At 38.4% G+C, this 18,422-nt stretch overlaps 1 protein-coding gene across 2 annotated transcripts in view; it reads right to left on the bottom strand.

Annotated features, from left to right (window-relative positions):
- The window catches only part of LOC133613725 (neuroligin-4, X-linked-like), a 139,595-nt gene that overhangs the window by 120,132 nt on the left and 1,041 nt on the right, over positions 1 to 18,422 (bottom strand). The window contains exons 2-3 of one of the 2 annotated variants that reach the window (XM_061971467.1): positions 6,406 to 6,556; positions 5,419 to 6,255 (exon numbers count right to left, since the gene is read on the bottom strand). In XM_061971467.1, coding sequence (XP_061827451.1) covers positions 5,419 to 5,872 — 454 coding nt within the window. In that variant the 5' untranslated portion in view covers positions 5,873 to 6,255; positions 6,406 to 6,556. The remainder of the gene's footprint in view (positions 1 to 5,418; positions 6,256 to 6,405; positions 6,557 to 18,422) is intronic. The other variant, XM_061971468.1, reaches the window with a different exon arrangement.

Here is an 18,422-nt window from a genome sequence, read left to right as displayed (position 1 = left end):
GAGATTGAGGCCATTCCATACAGTGCGATGTGTGCATGCTAGAAAAAATGAATATATACATGAAAAAAACAAATATATATACATATATACACACATAGATATACATATATATATATATATATATATATATATATATATATATATATATATATATATATATATATATATATATATATATATATATGTGTACATACATATACATATATACATACATATACATATATACATACATACATACATATACACACATATACACACATATACATACATGCATATATACACATAGATAGATAGATGGATAGATGGATAGATGGATAGATGGATAGATGGATAGATGGATAGATGGATGGATGGATGGATGGATGGATGGATGGATGGATGGATGGATAGATAGATAGATAGATAGATAGATAGATAGATAGATAGATAGATAGATAGATAGATAGATAGATAGATAGATAGATAGATAGATAGATAGATAGATGGATAGAATTTTATTGATTCCTTCAGGAGAGTTCCCTCAGGAAAATTAAAATTCCAGCAGCAGTATACAGAGTTGAGATCAAATTTAAAAAGTAAAAAGTAAATAATGGGGTTTTAAATGGAAACAAAATAGAAAAATATTACAATAGGAATAAAAATTAAAAGCAACAATGAGAATAAAAATATAACAGTAAAATAAGAATATAACAAGAGAAACTAGACAGTAGTGATCATGTTATGAAAAAGTATTGCACTGTTATTGTTTGCATCCCCTGTCATCCTAGTACCCTCCTTCCCCCCCAGAGAGGAGTTGTACAGTATATGTATATATATACATATATACATACATATATACACATATACATATACAGTACAGGCCAAAAGTTTGGACAAACCTTCTCATTCAATGCGTTTTCTTTATTTTCATGACTATTTACATCGTAGATTGTCACTGGAGGCATCAAAACTATGACACCTGTGAAGTGAAATCCATTTCAGGTGACTACCTCTTGAAGCTCATCGAGAGAATGCCAAGAGTGTGCAAAACAGTAATCAGAGCAATACAAAACATGTTTTCAGTTATTTCACCTTTTTTTGTCAAGTACATAACTCCACATGTGTTCATTCATAGTTTTGATGCCTTCAGTGATTATCTACAATGTAAATAGTCATGAAAATATAGCAAACACATTGAATGAGAAGGAATGGCAGTCAGGGTCAGCAAGGCCTTCTCTGCTGGCCTAACATAACCAGAAATCATGATCATAATTAAAGATAAAAGTATTTTTATTGTCATTTTCACTAAATATTTAAAAGTATTCATATTCTCTTCATGTCATATTATGCTCCTTCCAGTGCTGTTGTTTTTAGGTTAGAGTTTGTATCCAATCAGAATTCAGCTAGCTTATGTTGCCATGCTGTACCAAATCTGCCCGAGGCCTTCAGAATCAACAATGCGGGTGTCCGTGCACTGTAAGTGAACGGGGACATACAGTTGATAGACAATAGCGATAGCCAATCAGATCAGGAGTTGTTGTCAGTAAGGCCTTCTAGCTGGCCTCACGTTGAATGTGACATTTACGCGTCTTGTGATTGGATACCCACCGGGACCATTAGCGGGTGAATTTGAAAACACACACAGTTGATAGACAGTTGGGATAGCCAATCAGATCACAAGTTGTTGACAGTAGCCTATCTAGGTAATCTGATGTTAACGAGACTGTGATTGGATACACACTTGTCATTCCAAAGTGAGTATCCATTCACAAGTTGCAATTTAGCAATTTAGTGTTGACCCACAAAGAAGGAGAACAAAATGTTGATTAGGTGGCAGATATATATTTGCAAGGCCATTTTCAAGAAGGATATTTAAAAAGAAACTACATCTTGTGAGACGACGTCGGCGATGAAATAGCCATTTCCACTCGAATCAACCGACTACGAGGGGCTATACGGCATCGAATGGGTGCTAGAAATTGTGAGTTCAATTATTTTATTTCTTAATTTTTTCACGTTTAATATGTTTTTTTTGCAATTTTTTATTTTGACAGTACCACATAAAATATGTTTTAATTGCTGATTTATTGATTTTTAAATGCGCTGTTGATGCGATTCAATGGACAGTTGTGCGTATATGTGTTCCTGTATATTATTTCTCCAGTAATGGTCATGTGGTGACATCAATTATGGTATTTTGAGAGGTAACCATTGACGTTAGACATCACTAAGGGCCTAGGTGGGAAACGCACGGCCCACCACTGAAAATACTTCTACTGTACTATAATAATACAACACACGTATATATGGTTAAGTTGACAATAATAATGAATGAACTGATTTTGCATGTCGAAATGAGCTGTTTTAGTCTGTGAAGAGACTTAGTGAAAGTACACATTGCATTGCTTTCATGCCAATTCTAGTGGTTAACTTTTTCTTACAATTGCTATACCAAAGTCCTTAATGCATTTGTCCCCAGGTGGGATTGGTTGTTAGTCCAGTGTTTTTCAACCACTGTGTGAGATACAGTGTGGTGTGCCGTGTGAGATTATGTAATTTCACCTAAATGGGGTAAAAATATTTTCACAAACCGGTAATTATAACCCGCAAATAATGTGCCGTTGTTGAGTGTCTGTACTGTCTAGAGCTCGGCAGAGTAACCATGTAATACTTTTCCATTTCAGTAGGTGGCAGCAGGTAGCTAATTGCTTTGTAGATGTCAGAAACATGGTTTGTCGTGATCACAATATGAAGATGACAGCGGGAGGCAGCGTGCAGGTAAAAAGGTATCTCATGCTTCAACCAAAAATAAACAAAAGGTGAGTGCCGCTAAGAAAAGGCATTGAAGCTTAGGGAAGGCTATGCAGAACGAAACTAAAACTGAACTGGCTACAAAGTAAACAAAAACAGAATGCTGGACGACAGCAAAGACTTACTGTGGAGCAAAGACGGCGTCCACAATGTACATCCAAACATGACATGACAATCAACAATGTCCCCACAAAGAAGGATAAAAACAACTGAAATAGTCTTGATTGCTAAAACAAAGTAGATGCGGGAAATATCGCTCAAAGGAAGACATGATACTGCTGCAGGAAAATACCAAAAAAAGAGAAAAAGCCACCAAAATAGGAGTGCAAGACAAGAACTAAAACACTACACACAGGAAAACGGCAAAAAAGTCACGGCGTGATGTGACAGGTGGTGACAGTACACCTACTTTGAGACAAGAGCGATATTGATGCATGCTTGGTTATGGTTTAAAGTAGGGATGTCCAATAAATGCGTTAAAATGTAATATCGGAAATTATCGGTATGTTTTTTTTATTATCGGTATCGTTTTTTTTGTTTTTTTTTAATTAAATCAACATAAAAAACACAAGATACACTTACAATTAGTGCACCAACCCAAAAAACCTCCCTCCCCCATTTACACTCATTCGCACAAAAGGGTTGTTTCTTTCTGTTATTAATATTCTGGCTCCTACATTATATAGCAATATATATCAATACAGTCTGCAAGGGATACAGTCCGTAAGCACACATGATTGTGCGTGCTGCTGGTCCACTAATAGTATTAACCTTTAACAGTTAATTTTACTCATTTTCATTAATTACTAGTTTCTATGTAACTGTTTTATATTGCTTTACTTTCTTTTTTGTTCAATACATTTTTTTTAATTTATTTATCTTATGTTATTAATCTTTTTAAGAAGTACCTTATCTTCACCATACCTGGTTGTCCAAATTAGGCATAATAATGTGTTAATTCCACGACTGTATATATCGGTTGATATCGGTATCGGTAATTAAAGAGTTGGACAATATCGGAATATCGGATATCGGCAAAAAGCCATTATCGGACATCCCTAGTTTAAAGTCATATCCAACAATTGCGACAAAGACTTTTTTACTGTCATCTGAGTTTCGTTTTTTTAAAGAGGAACATTATCACAATTTCAGAAGGGTTAAAACCATTAAAAATCAGTTTCCAGTGGCTTATTTTATTTTTCGAAGTTTTTTTCAAAATTTTACTCATCACGCAATATCCCTAAAAAAAGCTTCAAAGTGCCTGATTTTAACCATCGTTATATACACCCGTCCATTTTCCTGTGACGTCACACAGTGATGCCAATACAAACAAACATGGCGGATAGAACAGCAAGGTATAGCGACATTAGCTCGGATTCAGACTCGGATTTCAGCGGCTTAAGCGATTCAACAGATTACGCATGTATTGAAACGGATGGTTGTAGTGTGGAGGCAGGTAGCGAAAACGAAATTGAAGAAGAAACTGAAGCTATTGAGCCATATCGGTTTGAACCGTATGCAAGCGAAACCGACGAAAACGACACGACAGCCAGCGACACGGGAGAAAGCGAGGACGAATTCGGCGATCGCCTTCTAACCAACGATTGGTATGTGTTTGTTTGGCATTAAAGGAAACTAACAACTATGAACTAGGTTTACAGCATATGAAATACATTTGGCAACAACATGCACTTTGAGAGTGCAGACAGCCCATTTCAGGCGAGCTAAGAACATATATTTTTCCACGATTTCAGCACTCAGGTTAACCATACCTAAATAGACACAAAATACTGCATTACACAAGACTACCCGAATGTACTCGAATGATTGAAAAAAATAAATGTTTTTAAGCTAAATTATTGGTAAACACAGTTTATGTATAATAATTTACGTAAAACCGCGAGTAATGAATAAAGGTTTCATCAATTAATATATTCTGTAGACATACCCTCATCCGCTCTCTTTTCCTGAAAGCTGATCTGTCCAGTTTTGGAGTTGATGTCAGCATCTGCTTTGAGTGTCGCAGGATATCCACACATTCTTGCCATCTCTTTCGTAGCATAGCTTTCGTCGGTAAAGTGTGCGAAACAAACGACTGACCATTTCGTCGGCTTTCCCCACAGCCTCGTATTTTGAACAAAATTTTGTCCAATTTCTTGCCACTTTCGCATCTTTGGGCCACTGGTGCAACTTGAATCCGTCCCTGTTCGTGTTGTTACACCCTCCGACAACACACCGACGAAAGTGAGAAAATGGCGGATTGCTTCCCGATGTGACGTCACAACGTGACGTCATCGCTCCGAGAGCGAATAATAGAAAGGCGTTTAATTCGCCTAAATTCACCCATTTAGAGTTCGGAAATCGGTTAAAAAAATATATGGTCTTTTTTCTGCAACATCAAGGTATATATTGACGCTTACATAGGTCTGGTGATAATGTTCCCCTTTAATGATTTCTTCCGGCGGTGTGCCTCCGGATTTTTTCAACGCAAAAAATGTGCCTTGGCTCCAAAAAGGTTGAAAAGCACTGTAGTCTATGTGCCCTGTGATTGAGTGTGTAAAGTCAGCTGGGATAGGCTCCAGCTCCCCCTGAACAAGTGCTGTAAAAAGCATGAATGACAGTCCTCACCTTCCTCAGTGGGCACGTAGATGTTGAGGTAGAGGCAGTCCTCGCTCTGGTGAGTCAGGTAGGTGGCGGCTATGTCCAGGTTGGCGGTGAGCCAGGAGGGCATCATATCTCCCAGCATGCTCCTCTCATCCAGCGACTGCGGGCAGACGGGAGCAAACTGGGTCACGTTTCGTATTCCGGGCCAGGGTAAGGGCGGCTCAGGTGCTTGGAAGCGTCGGTCTCCGGTCGGGGGCCTGGCGTAAGGCACTCCTAGGTACTGGATGACGGGGCCCAGGAGGTCCGAGGGCAGCGGGGTCAGGTTGCCTCGGATGCGTCCCTGCGCCGTGGAGACGACGGGCGCCGTCTGCTGCGTCGAAGCGGGCGCCGCGCAGCGGGCGAGAAGGAGGCAGAGCGGCCCGAGGAGAGAGGAGAGGTGCGGCGGAGGAGCTCTCCGTCTCCTCTTCTGATCGGACATAATGGTGTGTTCAGGGACGGCTGGTGGGGGGTGGGAATCGGAGGAAGCAGTCACCGGTGTGTGTGTGCGTTTACGAGCCTTCAGAGGTATCCTGCACGCTCGCGCAGCTTGGCCCGTAAACACACCGCACACACACCCTGACCCTTCGAAAATAACCTTTGCCTATGTGTGTGATTCAGTGCCTCTGAGTGTGTGGTGAGTCAGTAGGCGTCAGTCCTTTGACTCTATGTGTGTGTGTGTATGGGTGTGTGTGTGTGTGTGTGTGTGTGTGTGTGTGTGTGTGTGTGTGTGTGTGTGGATGTCTTGTTATGTAAACAGTAGCATCACTGTTCCTCTGTCACTCTCTGCTTCCGCTCACCCCCATGACAAGCCCAAACTGCCTCCTGGAAGAGAGAACAAGGAAGCATGGGAACAAAATGACATAATTAGTCCTCATCAGTAGATTTAAGGTGTAAATTACACACACACACACACACACACACACACACACACACACACACACACACAGGTATATATGCATTCAGTGGACTTACATATATCTCTACAGGATAAGCTGGCGTTCATGGTGACTGCTCAGCTAGAACTGGTGTGTCAGAGTGAGTGACACGCAGATGTGTGTGTGTGTGTGTGTGTGTGTGAGACATATGTCACTCCCTGCTACGACACTGCACACATCACAAGACCCTGTGGAGGGGTGTGGGGGGTAGGGAGAGAGAGAGAGAAAGAGGGTGGGAGAGTCACGTCACACGCTTAATTAAACCATGAACACACATGAGCGCCTGACCCGCATAAAAGGTAGGAAGCCTGCACTCACACTCAGACACACACACATTTTGTTGTACATCTCTGTACCAGCACTACACAGACACACACATGCATCCATTATGTCGTATTCAGTAGAACCGCTAAGGCAGGGGTGTCAAACGTACGGCCCGAGGGCCCGATCAGGCCGCCGGAACAGATTTTATACGGCCCGCGGGATGGGTTCGCTAAGTACAAACCCTGTTTCCATATGAGTTGGGAAATTGTGTTAGATGTAAATATACACAGAATACGATGATTTGCAAATCATTTTCAACCCATATTCAGTTGAATATGCTACAAAGACAACATATTTGATGTTCAAACTGATAAACTTTTTTTTTTGCAAATAATCATTAACTTTAGAATTTGATGCCAGCAACACGTGACAAAGAAGTTGGGAAAGGTGGCAATAAATACTGATAAAGTTGAGGAATGCTCATCAAACACTTATTTGGAACATCCCACAGGTGAACAGGCTAATTAGGAACAGGTGGGTGCCATGATTGGGTATAAAAGTAGATTCCATGAAATGCTCAGTCATTCACAAACAAGGATGGGGCGAGGGTCACCACTTTGTCAACAAATGCGTGAGCAAATTGTTGAACAGTTTAAGAAAAACCTTTCTCAACCAGTTATTGCAAGGAATTTAGGGATTTCACCATCTACGGTCCGTAATATCATCAAAGGGTTCAGAGAATATGGAGAAATCACTGCACGTAAGCAGCTAAGCCCGTGACCTTCGATCCCTCAGGCTGTACTGCATCAACAAGCGACATCAGTGTGTAAAGGATATCAACGCATGGGCTCAAGAACATTTCAGAAACCCACTGTCAGTAACTACAGTTAGTCGCTACATCTGTAAGTGCAAGTTAAAACTCTCCTTTGCAAGGCGAAAACCATTTATCAACAACACCCAGAAACGCCGTCGGCTTCGAAGGGCCTGAGCTCATCTAAGATGGACTGATACAAAGTGGAAAAGTGTTCTGTGGTCTGACGAGTCCACATTTCAAATTGTTTTTGGAAACTGTGGACGTCGTGTCCTCCGGACCAAAGAGGAAAGGAACCATCCGGATTGTTATAGGCGCAAAGTTGAAAAGCCAGCATCTGTGATGGTATGGGGGTGTATTAGTGCCCAAGACATGGGTAACGTACACATCTGTGAAGGCGCCATTAATGCTGAAAGGTACATACAGGTTTTGGAGCAACATATGTTGCCATCCAAGCAACGTTACCATGGACGCCCCTGCTTATTTCAGCAAGACAATGCCAAGCCACGTGTTACATCAACGTGGCTTCATAGTAAAAGAGTGCGGGTACTAGACTGGCCTGCCTGTAGTCCAGACCTGTCTCCCATTGAAAATGTGTGGCGCATTATGAAGCCTAAAATACCACAACGGAGACCCCCGGACTGTTGAACAACTTAGGCTGTACATCAAGCAAGAATGGGAAAGAATTCCACCTGAGAAGCTTAAAAAATGTGTCTCCTCAGTTCCCAAACATTTACTGAGTATTGTTAAAAGGAAAGGCCATGTAACACAGTGGTGAACATGCCCTTTCCCAACTACTTTTGCACGTGTTGCAGCCATGAAATTCTAAGTTAATTATTTTTTGCAAAAAAAAATAAAGTTTATGAGTTTGAACATCAAATATATTGTCTTTGTAGTGCATTCAATTGAATATGGATTGAAAAGGATTTTCAGATCATTGTATTCCGTTTATATTTACATCTAACACAATTTACCAACTCATATGGAAAAAAAATTAACCTGAATACATTTTCATTTCATCTCACCACAGAACTTTCCTCCAGAAGGTCTTATCTTTATCCATGTGGTGTCAGATAAAACAAAAATTGAGCTGTTTGGCCACAATGCCCAGCGATATGTTTGGAGGAGAAAAGGTGAGGCCTTTAATCCCAAGAACACCATTCCTGCCGTCAAGCATGGTGGTGGTAGTATTATGCTCTGGGCCTGTTTTGCTGCCAATGGAACTGGTGCTTTACAGAGAGTAAATGGGACAACGAAAAAGGAGGATTACTTCCAAATTCTTCAGGACAACCTAAAATCATCAGCCCGGAGGTTGGGACTTGGGCGCAGTTGGGTGTTCCAATAGGACAATGACCCCAAACACATGTCAAAAGTGGTAAAGGAATGGCTAAATCAGGCTAGAATTAAGGTTTTAGAATGGCCTTCCAAAAGTCCTGACTTAAACGTGTGGGCAATGCTGAAGAAACAAGTCCATGTCAGAAAACCAACACATTTAACTGAACTGCACCAATTTTGTCAAGAGGAGTGGTCAAAAATTCAACCAGAAGCTTGTGGATGGCTACCAAAAGCACCTTATTGCAGTGAAACTTGCCAAGGGACATGTAACCAAATATTAACATTGATGCATGTATACTTTTGACACAGCAGATTTGCTCACATTTTCAGTAGACCCATAATAAATTCATGAAAGAACCAAACTTCATGAATGTTTTTTGTGACCAACAAGTATGTGCTCCAATCACTCTATCACAAAAAAATAAGAGTTGTAGAAAATATTGGAAACTCAAGACAGCCATGACATTATGTTCTGTACAAGTGTATGTAAAATTGTGATCGCGACTGTACATAAATAGCATACTGTAATTTGATTGTAATATACTTTTTTTGTCTTAATTGAAAATTAACAGCAATGAGTTGACTAATGAACATTATCACGATTTATTCCGAAAAAATATAAATATCGTCAAATAAAGATAGAATACTATTAACCGCAACATGTAAGAGTAAAAAAAAAACATTATTATTTGTACATTTTCAGAATATGCTTGTTCTATTTTTAAACAAATAAAACAATCTGAAGTTGTCTTTATTTTTAAGTTATCGTGCCGTGATTTTACTCCCACTTGGGACTACATTTTTCTCCACGTGGCCCCCGATCTAAAATGAGTTTGACACCCCTGCTCTAAGGGATAATGAACCGGTTCCAGGTTCAAAATGTAAAACACATTTCCTTCTTATGAAATAGAGAGAATAGAAATAATCTGTCCCTTAAAACAATCTTTACAAACATACCAGGCAATGTTCTTGCAGTCATGATATATTCATTTGTAGAAATTAATTAGCAAATAAACATCCATCCATCCATTTTCCATATGTTTGTAACAAAATACAAACAATTAGGGTTGTTCCACTATTGTACTGTTTTGCCTGTACATATTACGTCATGTGACAAAGTGCAAAAATGCACTGATAAAGTGAGTTAGTGAAGTGAATTATATAACGCCTTTTTCTAGAGACTCTGTCAGAATAATTGTATCTAAGTTATCACAAATGTTTGTGTTTCAATGAGTTACCGGCGAGCAGAAAAAAGCTGTCTTAGAACCTACCAAGAAGAAGGCTTGTAAAACTCCACTGTGTAGGATGGGAAGCAACATGAAGGTGTTCTGTTTCTTTCATGTATTGTAATCAACAGAAATATATTGTCTTGACCCGAGAACTACAAAGCAAAGAGAAAGCAGGACCCAACTCCCCTCAAGGGACCTTTTCTGTGAACTGTTTTACAACCTTTTCTATGAACTGTTGTAATCAAAGGCCATGGCTGTTTACGTCCCCCGTCCCTTAGAAACAGCTGTTGCCATGTAATCAGGGAAAGTCCAAATAAAAGAGGGGGTGTGCAATCTTTCGCCAGAGCGTAATGACACTGTACAAGGGTACAGATGTACACGTTTCTCCTCACTGAGACAAATTGAATTCTGTATTTCTGTTTGATTTTTTGCTTCTTGTCTTGTTTAATAGATGTCATCAGTGTTTGAACCTGACAGACTCAAAGCCCTTTACATAGTGAAACCCACTATCTACATCTTTAAGCTACATTTAAACCAGTGTGGGTGGCATTGGGAGCAGGTGGGTAAAGTATCTTGCCCAAGGAAACAACGGCAGTGACTTGGATGGCGGAAGCGGAGATCGAACCTGGAACCCTCAAGTTGCTGGCATGGCCGCTCTACCAACTGAGCCACGCCACCCCAAAAAGTCTGTTGAATCAGAAATGTAATAATAAATAATAATGTGTGTATAATAATAAGAATAAAGAGCTACATTTGCTTCCGTCCAACAATAAGTTGACAAGCAATTACATTTCAAATCCAGTTTAAAATGTGCGATCACATTTTTTCAAAAGAGAAACTATTATTCAATCAGTCAATTAACAGTGACAGTAGTCTGATTATTAGGTTAGTGCAGCTTTAAATGCTACCATTGTGTCTAAGATAGCACTATGGCTCTGCAAACACTTTCCTGTTAAAGCTTCATTACTGTCCTCAAAAGATGAGTCCTTTTTACTTGATGTGTCTTTTACAAGAGTATTAATAGATGATCAAATGAACTGGAAATCTCATATACAAAACATACAACATAAGGTGGCAAAAAACATTTCAATAATGAATAAAGCAAAATACGCCCTGGGCCAAAAATCACTTCATATTCTCTACTGCTCGCTAGTGTTACCATATCGGAGTTATTGTGTAGAAATATGGGGAAATAACTACAAATGTGCGCTACATTCGCTAACCGTGTTGCAAAAATGATCAGTTAGAATAATACATAATGTTGGATATAGAGAACATACAAACCCTTTATTTATTGAGTCAAAAATATTAAAGTTCGGTGATTTGGTAAAATTGCAAACAGCTAAAATGATGTACAAAGCAAACTATAACCTGCTACCAAAGAATGTACAACAATTCTTCTCAACTAAAGAGGAGAAATATAACCTTAGAGGAAAAAAATCATTTAAAACATGTATATGCACGTACAACACTTAGAACCTTTAGCATATCAGTATGTGGAATTAAATGATGGAATGGATTAAGTAAAGAAGTTAAACATTGTACTGATATGAACCAGTTTAAGAGGTTGTTCAAAGTAATAGTGCTTACAAAGTACCGGTACAAAGAAGAAGAATTATGAGAAATACTTTCAACCTTATTGAAAATAAGATATTCTTCATCTCAGTATGTTAATAATGACTGAATTAATTAATTACATATTACAAAACTGTTGTGTATACTAATTCACAGATGTTATTTTATTATATAAAAAAGGTCAGTAAATGATTCTATATATTTGTAAACGCTCTGAAGTGGGAAAGGGGTAGGATTGAATAAGCTTTGCTTCTTCCTACTCCTTTTCGGGCATGATGTAAAATGAAATGATATGAAATTGTGTGATGTATTATACTGTAAGTGTGTTCATGTTCGAAATAAACTAAAGAAAGAAGGAAAGAAAATGAGGCAGTTAACTTCTTTTTACACTTGTACTTACATTTAAAATGCTAACTAGAACACTACTGAATGTATTATTTCCTATAGGAGTTGTTGAGGCGCTAAAGAAAAACAATGTGATACTTAATTTCCGTTTAACTGAAACAATTTAAGCTTTTGTGTGACTTTAGAGGCCTTTTTCAGAAAAAAATAGTTTTGTAATTATTCAATGATGAGGTTCCACTGTACACACTAAGGTGCAACAATACACACTTTATTCACAATTATTCATACACTTTAATTTTTTTTCGCCATGCCTTCATCCAAAATGAAGTACCGGTACACATTTTTTAACTATTAATTCCACACAAGATGTGCCAGGATGATGCAGTAAGAAGCGATAAATAAAAATATATGCCATTTATTTCATTTTTTAAGTCGATTCCTTACATTGTAAATATTTTTGCAGCGTTTTTTTTTTTTTTTTTTTTTTTTTTAATACATTTGTAAAAAAAAATCTGAAATAATGTCTTCACTGTGTTACTATGGGGTCTTTTGTGCCGAATTTCTAGAGGGCAAAATGCATTTCAAATTTAGGCTGTGACACAACATACAAGGTGAAGGGGCTGTGACTACTTTCTGGGTCACTATAGGAGATGGATTAGTTTTTTTCTATCGGCAGTACACGCACACACACACACACACACACACACACAATTTTGGCAACTTTATGAAAAGAGTCGTAATTTTACTTGACAAAAGTCACAATTTTATAAGAAAACTTTAAAATGTTGCCAATATTCTAACAATAATCTGAATTTTACCTGGCAAAATTATGACAAATGTCATCATTTTACTCAAAAAATGTCACTATTTTACGAGAACAAACAAAACAAATTGGCAACATTGTGATAAGTCAAAATTGTATATGACAAATGTCACCATTTTGCATTAAAAAGTAATAATTTTACAACAAAATATTGCAATATTACAGAAAGATATGAGAAATTGTTCCCAATTTTATAAGAAAAAAGTCGACACATTTTGAGAAAAAGACTGCTTTTAGTTAATTTTTTTAATCTTTTATTTGTTGTTTGTATTTGGTTTTTAATCTTCTTTATTTACTTCAAGTTATTACAGTATGTCTCTATATACTTATTTATTTTATTTTTTTCATTAATTTTGGCCAAAGGGGGTGCATTTCAATTTCTTACACACACTTGTTAATACATATGTTGGCCAGAGGGGGAGCACTTACATTTTTTTAAACACACTTGTTATTTCATATGTTAACCAGAGGGGGGGCACTTTTAAAACCGACACAGTCAATTTGAAAAAAAAAATTCATTTTCAGGACCACCCTCATTTTGATAGATTTCACCACCAGTGAAATGAGATCTCTATTTTTGTGTTTTTTGTAATGTGCTGAAGGCAGATGACAAACGGGTCACGGACCACAGATGGCCCCTGTGCCGCACTTTGGGCAACCCAGCTGTAGAATCTAACTGTTAATGGCCACTATAGTCTTAGTACTGTAGTGTATTTCTTCATCCTATGGTCACATGTGGGACGCGGGTTGTCTTACGTCAGCACCGGAAGTCGTAAAATCAGCTGTTCACCTGGCGGGTTTTTTCGGGGATGAACAGGGAAGTCCTTCTTTAGCTGCCTTTGCACTTATCAATGTTTACTTTTGTATGCACATTAAATCAACAAAAAATCCTGACTTTGGAGCAATGTTCACGGACTCTAGTATTTGGCTCTCTATTAGAGGCAATGGTTTTCCTTATTGGGACCATAGATTTTGGTCCTAACTTATTCACCGGTCCTCATATGAAAAGTACTTTTCCTTGTTGATGTCTCAAGAAGGACAGAAATACAAGAAAACACACACACACACACACACACACACACACACACACACACACACACACACACACACACCTTCTTGTATTTGTTTCCTTCTTGTGACCCCCGAAAAAGGCCTACCTCTTTAGGACCTAGATATATAAAGATTTGTATTTACAACATTAATAATATGTACAAACTATGCAAACATAAAAAAAACTTGTTGTGAAAAATGAGTTGGAATTTCACAAGACAAAGGTCACCATTTCACATGAAAAACGTCAAATTTGGGCAGTATTATAATAAAAGTCGTAATTTTACTCAACGCAAGTCAAAATTTGACAAGAAAAACTGAACATTTGTGCAATATTATGATAAAAGTTGGAATTTTACTCAATAAGAGTCACAATTTTACAAGAAAAGCTTAACATTTTGGCAATTTTATGAAAAGAGTCGTAATTTTACTTGACAAAAGTCACAATTTTATAGGAAAACTTTACATTTTTGGCAATACTATAATAATAATCGGAATTTCACTTGGCAAAATTATGAAAAAATTCATAATTTTACTGTAGAAGCTAACTGTTAATAGCCACTATAGTCTTAGTACCGTAGTGTATTTGTTCATCCTACGGTCACATATGGGTTGTCTTACGTCAGCACCGGAAATCGTAAAATCAGCTGTTCACCTGGCGGGTTTTTTCGGGGATGAACAGGGAAGTCCTTCTTTAGCTGCCGTCTTGTTTTATCATATATTGCTGCCTTTGCACCTGTCAATGTTTACTTTTGTATGCACATTAAATCAACAAAAAATCCTGACTTTGGAGCAATGTTCACGGACTCTAGTATTTGGCTCTCTATTAGATGCAATGGTTTTCCGTATTGGGACCATGATTTTGGTCCTAACTTGTTCACCGGTCCTCATATGAAGGGTACTTTTCCTTGTTGATGTCTCAAGAAGGACAGAAATACAAGAAAAAAAACACACACACACACACACCTTCTTGTATTTGTTTCCTTCTTGAGACCTCCGAAAAAGGCCTACCTCTTTAGGACCTAGATACATAAAGATTTGTATTTACAACATTAATAATATATACAAACCATGCAAACATAAAAACCACTTGTTGTGAAAAATGGGTTGGAATTTCACAAGACAAAGGTCACCATTTCACATGAAAAACGTAAAATTTGGGCAGTATTATAATAAAAGTCATAATTTTACTCAACGCAAGTCAAAATTTGACAAGACAAACTGAACATTTGTGCAAAACGATGATAAAAGTTGGAGTCCCAATTTTACAAGAAAAGCTTAACATTTTGGCAATTTTATGAAAAGAGTCATAATTTTACTCGACAAAAGTCACAATTTTATAAGAAAACTTTACAGTTTTGGCAATACTACAATAATAATCGGAATTACACTTGGCAAAATTATGACAAAATTTATAATTTTACTGTAGAAGCTAACTGTTAATGGCCACTATAGTCTTAGTACCGTAGTGTATTTGTTCATCCTACGGTCACATATGGGTTGTCTTACGTCAGCACCGGAAATCGTAAAATCAGCTGTTCACCTTGCGGGTTTTTTCGGGGATGAATAGGGAAGTCCTTCTTGAGCTGCCGTCTTGTTTTATCATATATTGCTGCCTTTGCACCTGTCAATGATTACTTTTGTATGGACATTAAATCAACAAAAAAATGTTGACTATGGAGCATAGGCGGCGATCTACATTTCTGCCAGTGGGTGCTCGGACAGGCGGTAAATCTGACGCTACTTTTCTGAGGCTATGTCAACAGGCCCGCCAAGTGCAAATTGTGCTACGATAAGAATATTTAATAACAATACGAGGATTTCATTCCAAAAGGATGTAAAAAAAAGTTAGTTTCAATTGGAAAGTCAGCTGGTGTCTTTGCTCTGACGTCACTGGCAGCACTTTTTGCTAAAAAAAAAAAAGATATTTATTTTTGCTTTAATAAATGAGGTCAGTGTCCCACAAACTACCAGGAAGGATTTCTCTTTTGTATAAAGTGTGCCACTTTAGTTTTGAACTGACTTTGCTTTCACTTTCGCTTTCAGCTCGTTTTGCCCCATGCATGGACGCTCGTCTTTGTATCATGATTGTTTTGTTGCAAAACCACTAAAAACTGGGATTTCATTGGCTGTCAACATGTAACATGCGGTGTTTTCATAGGAACTTCCCCAATCTGCTTTCGCTTTCTGTTTGACGTCATTGCTGTCAGTTCTGTCGTCACTTTGCTCTGCAACAGTCATGACTTCAAGGCAAAAAGGATGTTTCTCGTCAGTCGCAACAATAAAAGGGAACATTTGTGTGGACAAAAGCAACACATTTAATTTTGAGCCCAATCATCGTGTTCTATACAGGCCAACACTATTATTAGTGTTGGCAACCTGAGGGTTTCTGGTTCGATCCCCACCTTCTACCAACCTAATCATGTTTGTTGTGTCCTTGAGCAAGACACTTCACCCTTGCTCCTGATGGGTCATGGTTAGAGTCTTGCATGGCAGTTCCCGCCATCAGTGTGTGAATGTGTGTGTGAATGGGTGAATGTGGAAATAGTGTCAAAGCGCTTTGAGTACCTTGAAGGTAGAAAAGAGCTATACAAGTATAACCCATTTACTATTTATTATTATTATCATCAGCTGTTGATACATAACTCAGAAAAGGGTAAACCATGGCTAGTCGATATACAAACCCCGTTTTCATATGAGTTGGGAAATTGTGTTAGATGTAAATATAAACGGAATACAATGATTCGCAAATCATTTTCAACCCATATTCAGTTGAATATGCTACAAAGACAACATATTTGATGTTCAAACTGATAAACATTTTTTTTTGTGCAAATAATCATTAACTTTAGAATTTGATGCCAGCAACACGTGACAAAGAAGTTGGGAAAGGTGGCAATAAATACTGATAAAGTTGAGGAATGCTCATCAAACACTTATTTGGAACATCCCACAGGTGAACAGGCTAATTGGGAACAGGTGGGTGCCATGATTGGGTATAAAAGTAGATTCCATGAAATGCTCAGTCATTCACAAACAAGGATGGGGCGAGGGTCACCACTTTGTCAACAAATGCGTGAGCAAATTGTTGAACAGTTTAAGAAAAAACGTTCTCAACCAGCTGGTGCAAGGAATTTAGGGATTTCACCATCTACGGTCCGTAATATCATCAAAGGGTTCAGAGAATCTGGAGAAATCACTGCACATAAGCAGCTAAGCCCGTGACCTTCGATCCCTCAGGCTGTACTGCATCAACAAGCGACATCAGTGTGTAAAGGATATCACCACATGGGCTCAGGAACACTTCAGAAACCCACTGTCAGTAACTACAGTTGGTCGCTACATCTGTAAGTGCAAGTTAAAACTCTCCTATGCAAGGCGAAAACCGTTTATCAACAACACCCAGAAACGCCATTGGCTTCGCTGGGCCTTAGCTCATCTAAGATGGACTGATACAAAGTGGAAAAGTGTTCTGTGGTCTGACGAGTCCACATTTCAAATTGTTTTTGGAAACTGTGGACGTCGTGTCCTTCCGAACCAAAGAGGAAAAGAACCATCCGGATTGTTATAGGCGCAAAGTTGAAAAGCCAGCATCTGTGATGGTATGGGGGTGTATTAGTACACAAGACATGGGTAACTTACACATCTGTGAAGGCGCCATTAATGCTGAAAGGTTCATACAGGTTTTGGAGCAACATATGTTGCCATCCAAGCAATGTTACCATGGACGCCCCTGCTTATTTCAGCAAGACAATGGCAAGCCACGTGTTACATCAACGTGGCTTCATAGTAAAAGAGTGCGGCTGAACTGGCCTGCCAGTAGTCCAGACCTGTCTCCCATTGAAAATGTGTGGCGCATTATGAAGCCTAAAATACCACAACGGAGACCCCCGGACTGTTGAACAACTTAAGCTGTACATCAAGCAAGAATGGGAAAGAATTCCACCTGAGAAGCTTCAAAAATGTGTCTCCTCAGTTCCCAAACGTTTACTGAGTGATGTTAAAAGGAAAGGCCGTGTAACACAGTGGTGAACATGCCCTTTCCCACCCTTTTGGCACGTGTTGCAGCCATGAAATTCTAAGTTAATTATTATTTGCAAAAAAATAATAAAGTTTATGAGTTTGAACATCAAATATCTTGTCTTTGTAGTGCATTCAATTGAATATGGGTTGAAAAGGATTTGCAAATCATTGTATTCCGTTTATATTTACATCTAACACAATTTCCCAACTCATATGGAAACAGGGTTTGTACTTAACATTTAATAGTTGTTATGATATATGTTGTTCACATTGTAAATATGAAATTAAACAGTTGCAAACTGAATGGGACTGATTCTTCCAACTGGAAAAAGAAAAAAATTGTTAATATTTATGAGCAGAGGTGAGTAGAGTACCCAAACATTGTAAGAGTAGTGTTACTTTACAATAATAGGACTTAAGTACAAAACCCCAAACATGCGCTGTTTTTGCTTGGTGGTGAGACCGAATTTGCCATCAATCACACGTGGGTGCTCGGCATTGTGGATCGGCGCCTATGCTTTGGAGCAATGTTCACGGACTCTAGTATTTGGCTCTCTATTAGATGCAATGGCTTTCCGTATCGGGACCATGATTTCGGT

Source organism: Nerophis lumbriciformis, linkage group LG13 (assembly GCF_033978685.3).
Source record: "Nerophis lumbriciformis linkage group LG13, RoL_Nlum_v2.1, whole genome shotgun sequence".
Classification (NCBI taxonomy): domain Eukaryota; kingdom Metazoa; phylum Chordata; class Actinopteri; order Syngnathiformes; family Syngnathidae; genus Nerophis; species Nerophis lumbriciformis.
This window is presented reverse-complemented; position numbering and strand designations above follow the sequence as displayed.